This window comes from Nelumbo lutea, chromosome 1 (assembly GCF_056320005.1).
Source record: "Nelumbo lutea isolate HS-2025 chromosome 1, American lotus-T2T, whole genome shotgun sequence".
Lineage (NCBI taxonomy): Eukaryota > Viridiplantae > Streptophyta > Magnoliopsida > Proteales > Nelumbonaceae > Nelumbo > Nelumbo lutea.
In genome coordinates, this window is record NC_142684.1 from 202120301 (window position 1) to 202132546 (window position 12246).

Sequence of the window (12246 nt, forward strand, 5' to 3'; positions counted from 1 at the left end):
TACAACTTCGCACCGTTAGATCAGGAGCTAATAGACTAGAAAGTCAATGCATCGGAGGGCTAGTAGTATGATCTGTTCATTGAGAGTTTTTAGTTGTTGGTTGTTCCGTTGTTCTTATCCTGCTAGGGGTGCAACAATCCGATTCCTTTTTGTTGGATTATGATAACCCTCCATCGGATTTGGATCATCATATCCGAATCGAAAGGATTTGATCCGATCCCATCAATATATGTATATAAAATACTAGTAAATGTGTGCGTAAATTACAGGTGAATACGTGATAGTGTGATTGCTTTAAATGACAATAATAATAATACAATAACAAAAAAACAAAAAAAATAATTATAATTTAGTGGTCTTACGAAAACCCATGTAAGAAAGATAAATAATAGAAGCATAATATGTATTGATGAAACCAATGATTTATTTGACCAAGTCAATAAGCTATGAATGATACATTTATTTTCTTTTTTTTCTTTTTGGTATTCTTCTTATCTCCATCATTAATCACAACAATTCTCATTTTTAGACATATTTTTGTTTAGTATAATGAATATATAATATTAAAGACATGTTTAATACTCATGGTCAAATCTACCATTTAACCAATCACACCAATATTTTGGATCCATTTATCATCAAATTACTTGCTCATAAAAAGCCACTAGCTTGGTTAATAATATGGTGACCCAACTATTTGAACCAGTTAACTATTTGACCTAGTTGGTGGGGTCACAAGTCAAATATTAATTTTATTTTTCATTGATTTTTCCATTCCATTTTCATCATTAATAAACATATTTTTTATTTATCATATTTATATTCTTGATATGATGAATACATAATATTATACATGTTGCCCATATTTTCTATATAATTTATATTTATTTATGATTTATTGTATTTCTATTTACTTTATAAATTTTTATTATTTAATTATAACATCATGAAATGACCCATATGACTTAGGTGGTTTGAAATGTCCCACCACTTTCATAGATGGGAAAAACCAGTTTACTTTTGGGTCAATTTTAGTGTATTCCACTATCATTATTAGTATAAAAAAATCTTATTTTTTCACACATATTTTTGTTTCCAATTAAGCAATATAGTCTTTGCACTTAGATTACATCCCAATGGGTGGGATAACAACCTCCACACAAGTAAAGTTCAAGCTCATTCAATCTAGAAAGGTATAACTAAACTCTATCCACTGATTTTTAACCACATCAAATACTTAGTAGGTAATGGATCCCAAGTTAAATTTTGGATAGATATGTGGTAGGGTATAGTAGTCATTTAGCCTTGCAATTCCTTTGTCTTTTTCATCTTTCCCTCAACCTTGAAAGCACGATTTTGAGCTTTATACCAAATTCCAACTCAATTGTCTCTTGGACCTTTAGTTGGTGTTGAACCCTTAGAGACCATGAAAATTTTGGACCTTTATCACTTAAAGTCCTTGCTTTCTGATGTATGCATCTCACTTAATCAATTAGATCACAGAATTTGGAATGATCACACTTCAACAAATCATTTGTGTGTATTGTAGTGTGAGCAAAAAGGTCTAGCTTTTATTTCTTCTTTTCAATTTGAATTGAGTTAGTCTGAATCATGTCAGCAATTTAATTTCCCAATGGAGGCTTAGAAAAGAGAAGGAAATTATATTGAAATTTTGTTCCTCAAGCTATCATGTAGACCATTTGGGAGGATTGCAACCTATATGATGTAACGATTTCTGGTCACGTATCAATTTTTTGGCTAAATACCTCGTTAGCTCATCTACTCCCAAGTGGCATGTGACTCAGGGGCTGAAGTGGAGCTCCCTAGCGTAGTGCAACCCAACTGCTCCCTGCATGAGATGATCTGGCTACCAGCAACGATGGGAACTAAACTGGCTACTCTCTACTGGCGATGATCTGCTCATCTTTGTAGGCGGCGGGAGCTGAGGGACCTGTGAGAACTAAATCAAAGAACCCGAGGGTGTTTACCTGGTGAGGTCACTCCGATGGCTAAGTCAACACTTAGTAGCGAACTGAAAATGATATAAGAGAATGAGAGAGCTAGAGAGCAGGGATTACCATCTCCCCCTTTCGCCCCTGGGGGGTGAGGCCTTTATATACTGGAGTCCTCGCGGGTTTGGTGGAGCAGTTCCTGGATTCCTGCTGTGACGGGACCTGCTTTCATGTTAGGTGGGGATAAAGCCACCAACCGGTAAGGTTGCCCATTTCAGCCTGACTCGGGGAGTGGGTGAGCTAATATAGTCGTTACAAGTCTCAATCCCCTAAAATGCAGGGTACGGTGGTGAGCTCCTCGGGGTTGTCACACGGTAGTCGGTCTGACTAGCAGGCAAGCTGCCTGTGCAGTGCCGAGTTGTCTAAGTTGCCAGGCTATATGATGGTGAGTTGCCTGTGGCGAGCTGCCTATGGTGAGCTGCCTGTAAGTGGCAATCTCGAGCTGTCTAGTTGTCAAGAGGCTGCACTTACTTGGCATGAGGTGCCAGGTGTCATAATGTAATTGGAGGGCCAAATCCGCCCTCATCACTATACATTTTTGAGAAAAGAGCAGATCTTTCAAGGAGATTATTGATCACATAGTGAGTTGTTGTAATTTTTGGGCTTCTAGTAGTAAGAAGTTCATGGGAATTAGTGTGGAAGATATAAAAAAGAACCTAGTTGTTGCTTGCATACATCTCCTTTCTCCCCCTCACACTCTTAGTAGTTAGTAGGCAACCCTCACTTGACACAATGGCATCATTCTCAGATTTGATTGTAGGTCCTTGGGTAACCCTAGGTTGGCTGGTGTAGGGGGAGTTTTTTGGCCACTTAGAGGTAGAACCTTTCGGGCTTTTGGTGGGCCTATTGGGACTACAAGTTCCACGAAGATAGAGATCCTAGCCTTGCTCACCGGTCTTCAAATAGCTAAACTACTAAGGTTAAAGTTAATTTATGATTGAGGGAAATTTTGCAAATACAATTAGGTGGCTAACTTCTAAGGTCCCATGTAAGCATCTACTCAACCAGGCTAGGGACCTAGTTGTAGATATGTTGACTTCCTAGAAATGGATCCCAAGGGAATTTAACATAGCAGCTCACTCATTGGCAAATTTTGGTCTTTTTAGAGGACATTTTTGTCTAACTATGCATTTCTACCTTGAGTTTAAAGGGCTTTGCTAATTACTATAGCTTATTGTTATCCTTCCTTCATTAAAAAAAAATGAGAGATGTACTCTCATGTTTTTTTACAAAATGTATATACTTTATATTTTTTGTATTTCTATCTTTTTAAATATTTATTATTTAATTGACATGTAGGGTTTCCTATTTGGTTTAAAAGGTTGGACTGCTAACTCGCCATCAAGACAAGTATATGGTTTCATTTTTAGACCAATTTTAAATCTTCTATTTCATCTATATCATTAATAAAAATAATTAGTGTTTATCACACTTATCTTTGTTTAATATGACTAATATATAATATTATAGATGTGTCTTTAAATACCAAGGCTGTCTAGTAATAAGTATCCCAATAAATCATAGTCTACCAAGCTATTAAATGAAAGATCTTAAGTGCATAAAGATGGGAAGCTTCAATTTAAAGCTCCTTGATTGTCAACTATGTTGGAGTTCCTTAAGCTTTATGGGACATGGGTCTTTCTGGTTTCCCATCTTTCTTATCAAATGGAAAATGATTGTTTTATAGTCTACCAATCTTTGAAAAACTCAAAAGATCTTCTGAAAGGACTTGCTAGATAGACCCTAAATCTTCATACATAATTACCCAAAGGAAATCAAATCTATTATGGTGAGCATAGAGTTTTTAGTTTTTTATAAATATGTCAAGACTTTTTAAAAGCCCATTAGTGATCCTTTCTAGGGTTACTTTGGTATTTGTTGAGTACACTAATAAAATAAGAAAAATGACTTAATTGAGTTTGGATCGGATTAACTTTAATTGGATTTCGGGTGAAGTTCAGATTGGACAAAACCTATGACTACCCAACCCATCAATAGTGATGATCATAAGTCAGGTCAGGTTTTACAAGTAGTCAATAGCCTTGAGACCTACCTAGGCCTATAATAGTACATGTTCAAGTTTGGTCCCGACATCCGGATTGGCACATATGAATATATAGGACTTGTAATTTAAAACAAATGAAGTTAAATTCACTTTATAATCAAATTATAGAAAACAAGATTAAAAAATTGCATAAAATATATTTGAAAATTTATTATGTGCATATTAATATATTACACCATATATACATGTCATAGATATGATACTTATATGGATATATATATTTGGTAAAATACTATCTTGTAAGAAAGATACTATATGATTACCATAAAAAATGTAAGATACTATACAAACAAATAAGGCATTATACCAATATTATAGTATATATTATAAATATACACACATTGGGATGGGACAGGTTTGTCAAACATAGGGCTTGCTTGGCTCGGGCCCTATCTACATTATGTGCGGGCTTGATGTAAGTCCGATCTAGACTAGGCTTGAGAGAAATTTGATTGCCTAGGCCTAAGAATTTGCAAAGTGAGTAGGTCAAGCTGGTCAAGTCAAGCTAAGCTAAATCATAAATGATCATCCCCACCCATCAATATCCCTAATCCCACGTTTATAAAGCTAAGCATATCCCTAAAATTAGAGTGAATAGTGTCAGTTCATAGAAACAAATAAGTATTGAAATGGATCATTGTAATGTATCTTATACAAAAAAAATGGATGATCTTTTTGAAAGCTATAGAAATGGGTGTTTGGAATAATTCTACAAGTGTACACGTCACTTCCCAATTTAGCACAATCGCTTCTACCGTTTTGTCCCTTTGAAAATGTGGATGACCAATTAAACTATAACCAAGATTTGGTCATTCAATGTTTTTCCATAGAAATCATCCTCAATAGTAACTGTATGGGTATTTTGAACATCTTTGTGCCTATTATTAGAGGATTATAATAAGGGATCTACTTATAACTGTGTCAGAAAGTTTAGGGGAAGTAATTGCAATTACCAAATTTCAAGGGAGGCAATAGTCAAAATTTTCATGAGAGGTTTCAACAAATTACCTTAAATAATAAAAAAAAAAAAAACTCATTATTCATTCAATGCAGCAACCAAATGAGAACACGAGATTCAATGACAATTTAGGACACTTGTAATACATCATTTACTAATAATGATAGACGAGTGAAATATTAAATATACTTTGACCTTTAGGCACTTTCAATTATGTATCATTTTCAATCTTTAAATAGGTTTTATCAAGTGCATTATACTTGTTTTTTCTTTTTTTAATTAAAAGTTGCATGTTGCAAAATGAAGTAAAACCATATCGGCGTACACAGACTTCTTGAATAACAGTTTCATTAAACTCACCTTGGTGCCTATCATATCAATCATATTACCCTTGGCTAACATATCATCTACAACTTGTTCACTGTTAAATATAATGAATCCAAAGCCTCGAGAATGATTGGTTACATGATCATGAATGATCTGATGATCCACCACCTTCTCATACTTGGAGAACTTTTTGAACTTGTCTTTAGCGACAATTGTTGGCACCCCACCAACAAAAATCTTCTTTGTTTTAAAATCCTTAGATTGTATAGAGCCCTTAGGTATGGTTCTTTTAACTTCAACTTGTTTTCCATTGATAACATGGGTCTCTTCGATAATCTTGTCAACAACTAATGGATTAGCATAAGTAATAAACCCAAAACCCCTTGGTTGCCCAATGTATCGATATTTCATTATCACTGAATTGGTTATCTCTCCATATTTTATGAAATACTTTGTGAATGTAGCTAAGCTCATGTCTTTGGCAAATCCACCGATAAAAATCATTCCAGGACTCGGTCCCTCTCCTATGTGCTGGTCATTAGAGGAAATTGAATCATTTTCTAATGATGCACCCTTAGATTTCAGACCCATAACCTTTAGCATTTCCCAAATATCTAACGACCTAGAGATCTGATAGAGGAAAAAGATCAGGAAATTAGGTTAGGTGAAATGGGGTTTAGGACTTGCGAAGACTTTGCGATAGCTAGCTTAATATTCAATACAGATTGAGTAATTGCAGTCTTTAATTCAGTTTTTAAATATGATTATTAAACATGTGAAGAGCAATTACAATCTTTAAATATGTTTTATTAAACACATAAAATACTTGTTTTTCCCTTATTTATACTTCAGAAAATATTACATAAAAGGGTAATTTTTGTCCAACCAAAATTATATTACAGTCTTTAAATATGATTATAAAACATGTGAAGAACAATTACAGTCTTTAGTTTCAGTCTTTAAATATGTTTTACTAAACACATGAAATACTTGTTTTGCCCTTATTTATACTTCAGAAAATATAAAATAAAAGGGCAATTTTTGTCCAATCAAAATTCCAGAAATATTATGAGAACATCCATGCATTTTATAATAGTATAAATATTTACTTATAAATATATTAATATATTTATTTATAAATATGTTTATATTGCATTTTTCATAATTTTTTTATAAATAAATATATATATATATATATATGAAGAAATTAGTTAAAAATACTTATATTTTTTTTTTGTTTTTTATATAAAATTTTATGTTTTTTTAATAATTTTTTAATTTTTTCATAATTCAGATCAGATCAAATCATATTCGAATACCCAACATCCTTAATGGATTCAGATTTGAATCACTATTTGTGAGATCCGATCAGATTTCATATATGTGCTATTGGATCGGATCGGACCATTTGCATCCCTACTTGCACATAATTCTAAAAGGTAGCAGTTAGGTGTAAAAAAAATTTCTAAGTACTCATTAAAGGTACTTACAACATTGTGCCTACCTGATCCGGAGTAGTCTAAATCTGTATCATCCACAGCCACAGCCCCCTCCATCAAAGCATCATCAATTGAAGCCCGATAGTCCTTACCTGCATCGTCTGGTGTTAACTTTGTCAAATAGCAACCACCACACCTCACCTTCCAGAGATGATCAAAATTTCACCCACCACATTATCATCTTGATCCAATTGATCAAAACCACTCTACAAAGGAGCGTTTGCATTTTACAAAATCTGAATGAATAGTAAACCTTGACCAAAAACCACATAAAAAGGAACAAATGATCGCCTGCCTATATAGCCAGTTTCATTATACACTCCACAAAATGGACAACTTGGTGAATGGCACAAAGACGTAGCACTCTAGATAAGATAATCGTGGTGCTAAGCCTTTTTAAGGCCCAAAGATGCCTCCCTTCAGCATTCAGCAAATGAGGTAGGTGATGAAAGCCAAACCCCACTTGTTATTTCTTTGTAAAGACAGCTGATTGTGAATTTCCCAAAGTGGTTTTGGTCCAAACAAATTTCTTTGTTGCTCTCAATTCATATTTTATCTCAATTCCTTCCACCGCAACTGTGTCAATCAAATTGGAGATTTTATTATGTTCATCCCACATTTGGGTGGGTAAGGGTTATTGGATCTAGCAGCTCCGAGACATAATTTACATCTTCCAAACCTGCAGCATGCAATAGCTAGCAGGGATAGGGATAGGAGGCTGGGTCCATAGGTCCTCTAGAACCTTAGGGCCTGTTCGTCATTTCGGAACAGTTTCGATACAAGGAATATGTAATAAATTCAAAAAATATGAACACTAATAAAATCAAAATATCGGAAAGGTAATTTTTAAGGATTTTTTTTGGATTTTCTAGTGTATTCATGTGTATCTAGAATTTTCGTCCGTATTTATACGTTTCCAAAGTGTATCTTGATACGTCTCTTAAAATTATATTTCCAATACTTTGAGCCTTACTGAATTCTTTATTCTAAATTCTAAAAATTATTAAATATTTATTTTGATCCTATATATGAGAGTTTTTATTTGTCTTTTTGGGGGTATCATTGAAAAACAAAAAATTATATGATTGTACTTTAAGAAATAAGAGATAAGAGGAAATGAACAACAATTTTTCTCTTAAAGTTAAAAGATTTATCTTAAGAGATAATAATTAAGAAGAAAAAGAATAGGCCCTTAATGTCCGGACCTCGCCTTGCCAAGACTCCAACAAGTGCCCAATCTAACATATTTATAAGTTACACAAATTGCCCTTCCATCTTTTTGCCAAAAGACTGTAACTCGAAAAAATGTCAGAAGTTCGATTCGGGTTTACTTCAAAAAACTAGAAATAGAGCTTTTCGCAATAAACTTGATTCAGGCTTATGAAATACAGCTCCAATCAAACAATCATTGGACTTTTAAGATTTTAATGAAAAATCTCACAAAGTCTTCTAGCTGTCAGATAGATCTTTCAAAAAAGATTTACAAATGGCATCTTAGAATTTGAAATTTGTGTTAAGTTGTAGCTTTTGGAGTTCTTAATCCCTAAAGGCCTAAACCACCACTATTCTTCGGTAATTCAAAACTAGACTAAGCTTTTAAGTATAAATGTGGTGAGTTATTTGTAAAACCCTCTACTAAAAATAGCTGGAGAGATCATACATACCTGTACAGAGTAGCTTCGACTTGCAAGCTCCAACCACTTAGTTTGGATTTATCTTTTTTTTCCACCAAAAACTCTTAGTGACCATTTCTTATTGCAGCCCTCAAAGAATGGATTATCGAGAGCATTCTCTAGTGTCATCAATGGACATTTAGACTATAAAATATAGCAGATTTTCGATCAGTACAAATCAAGAGTGCCTTTAATATTTTGAGTCTCCATAGGAATTATTCGTCCAAAAATTAACATCATCTGTGAACGATAGATGGTTAGTTGTCGCAATATGTCTTCTTGCTTTGACTCCCTTTATGAAACCTCTTTACAGTGTATTTAACATTAATTCTAGAGAGCATCTCAGAAATAATAATGAAAATACCATTCACCAACACAACAACAGAAGTTATTTCGGTGCATAATCTAATTAAATCACAAAAACCAGAATGAGGAATGACCACTTTACCCTGATATATGCCTTTGGCCATGTTTAATTTCTGCACAATTCCTTGTACACAATACATTACATAATCCAATAAGCGTCAAATCAAAAAGGACTATTCTTCTTAGAGACAATTGTCAAATAAGTGTGGTTGAGAGAGTGGTGGAAGAAATTTGTTGGACAAATTCCGTTAATTTCCTACCAATAATCACCCAACAAGAGTGATAGAACACAGCTCTAGAGGCCCTGATTAAAGAAAAGAGTCTATTTCATCCAAGGTTTTTAAAACGGATTTGGAGAACGAACCAGTCAGGGGTCTGGTTTCCGGGTCAAACAGTCCAACCATTCGAATTGAACAATCAGTTCGTTCTGACAAAAAAATTAAAAAACAGTCAAAACCGTTGAATAGTTCAAACGGTTTAATCGCCCGTACCAGCGGTTTACTGACCAAATCAATGTTTTTTTACAAATATCCAGTTTTGGGGAAAAGTGAAACCAATCACTCAACCAGTTCCCAGTTTTTCTGGTCTGACCGTCCAGTCCGGTCCAATTTTGAATTTGACAAAGAAAAATACTGTGATCATTAGAGATCTCACCACCATAAAAAAAAAATTAAAATCAATTGGTGAAGGCACACAAGACGAGAAAATCCCTGTAAAACAATCAAAGGATGGTGGACTCAATCTAACACCAATTAGAACACCACTGACCTCTATCATTCTTAAGCACCAATGCATGATAAAATTTTGAGTTTCGGTCGCTTTCTTTTCTCCACCTGCAAGGAGACCTTTCCTTCCAGAATAGCTCATTTTTTTCAAAACAATTAATCAACATATACATTCTCATTCCAGACACCTTAATTTCCTGAGCAAGGGAATCCATTATACTCAATCAATTGGGCTTTCTCAAGGAAGCCATGAAACCTATTTTGGAGTGACTCTAGTGTGACAGGCCATGTTTACAACTTATAATATACATGTTTTCGTCAAAAAGGAGGGTGATAGAGCGCTCCCATAATTGCTTTTAGCTTGGTCATTGAAGTCTTTTTCTTTCATCCAACAGGCTTTCAAGTTTAAATCATACTATTCTTCTCTTCTTACGGTTTTTGGGGTGTAGTGCAAAGCACTAGTGGATTATAAATAAGAAACCCAAGCATGCATGCGGGAAGGATCTGCTCCTCACTTCGACCAAACACGGTGGGATGCAAAATGTGGATGCCGCTGTAAGGTCAATGTGAGAAGCATATCTCAACTCCGCCCGCCACAGGATAGTTGTGTGCCATCGCTTTGTCAATACACTGTGGCGGGATCTGCTCTTCACAAATGGGCGCCTTGTGAGGAGCAGATCCTGTCTCCCATACACTCATGTTTATTCAACCACGTATAAGAAGGGCCCACAAACCTCCTCTCTAATTGTTCAAAACAGGTGCCATAGCATTAGAGATTGATGCAATGAGGAAGTTATGCTGAATGGAATCTCTAACAGAAATTGAAAGTTCCCTGACCACATCTTGATCTTACAATGAGATGAGACTCACCATAGCAAGATGCGGACACCACACCGGTCTCTTGACTCTCTTCACTTTCAGCCAGCTTCTTAATAGACGTAGAACAAACACCATGAGAAGCCGGGGAAGTACAGAAGGCGAGTCAAAAGGTGCTATCGTAGCTTCTTAATAGACCAGTTGAGAAATCCTTAATCAAAATGCGAGCTTTCATCCTTTGAATCTGTAGGTCAATCAAGAACGCTAACAAATGCACAAAGCTTGATTTACCAGACAAAAAATCATAGATAGTAGAAGAACAAGAACACACTGCAAACAAACCCACGCATGATGAGTTACCTTCTAACTTTTGAGGAGCCGAAGCTTCTTTCCACTGTTTTCAAAACCGGATCAGACTAGACAGTTGGACCGGAAAACTGGGACCTGACCAGTTCGTTTTTCTCCAAAAACCACTTTTTCCCTTAAAACCGTTGATTTTGATCAGTAAACCGCTGAACTGGCTGGTTAACCGTTCGAATGGTTTTGACCATTTTCTAAATTTTTTATTTTTTGTCAGAACGGTAACCAAACCCTTGACCGATTCGGTCACCAGTTCGCTTTTAAAAACCATGCTTCTTTCAATCATATAGAACTGTATAAATGCAAGCCTCAACTGTACATTCTTCAGAGCTTTGAAGGTGCCAACCAACCTGCTGGTACAGTCTCAAGCTGGCCGTAGTCTCTACTCTGTAGAGGAAACATAGGATCGAGTCCCCTGCTTCACCCTGGGTAAAACTAAACTTAATGTTGTTGGAACTTGGAGACCTTCAAATCCCATTTTGATGGTAAGAGGACGGAAGTCTCAAATAGGTTGATGATTCGGCACACGAGTAAGGAAGGACTTCCAATGGAGCTGGACTGGTCTATAAAGTATTGCTTTTTTACTTGGCTTCGCTTCACCAACTATACCATTAATAGATCTGATGTCATTGGCATGTCTCCTTGTTTGAGTCGTTCTGCAGCTCAATTAATAAAAGCTGATGGAAGCTTTTTTTTTTGTTTTACTTTTTAACTTTCGGGTGTCGCTTATACTAATGATTCCATGTGTGAGTTCGGACAGTAAGTAGCTCAGTTGATGATTGCTAGTGTTTACTACAAAGCTCATTAAAAACTTGCCGATCCGAGCTCCATTACTTTGGGTTCTTTGTGCTTTTGACTATTTCTTGTCCTTGGTTAATGAAATGCTTTTGGCATATTCATGTATTACTTATCCAGCCATGCTCATTTTCATGGTAATTGAAATCAGTGTTCCCCGACCATCGTTATCTGGACAGTAGGACCGTTCCGCCCAGAAACCAACCAGGCAACTGGTTCCGTTTCACACTTAACCTGGTCCTTGACCATAAACCATTGAATTAGTCAGCAATACACTGACCCAAACAGTCGAACCATCGATCTGAACCCAGACAATTTTTGGCTGTTTTTTATTTTTTATTTATTCATTTTTTAAGTTAGAATGGACCGTCTGTTCAAACTGGACAAGCCGATGATCAAAGTGATTCCGGTTCCGGGTCGATTTTTAAAACCTTGCTTGAAATCTCTTAGAAAAGATCCAATTAATGGTGGATGTGCTGAATTCCCGATCCTCTGTTGCATATGTTAATAATCAAAACGCGAGCATTGTGTTGGCCACGGAAGGGAACATATTACCCTGCCTGATGATATTGCACAGCCAAATGAACCGACACTGTATTATGGGCTTTCACGATTCGGGTTGATTTTCTGAGCCGGCATGATCCACCATC

At 35.6% G+C, this 12246-nt stretch overlaps 1 protein-coding gene across 1 annotated transcript; it reads right to left on the reverse strand.

Annotated features, from left to right (window-relative positions):
* Positions 1–5314: 5314 nt before the first annotated feature.
* LOC148880413 (heterogeneous nuclear ribonucleoprotein 1-like) lies at positions 5315–5953 on the reverse strand. Its single transcript, XM_088976447.1, has one exon. The coding sequence runs from the start codon at positions 5951–5953 to the stop codon at positions 5315–5317; it is 639 nt and encodes a 212-aa protein (XP_088832573.1).
* Between the last annotated feature and the right edge of the window lie 6293 nt (positions 5954–12246).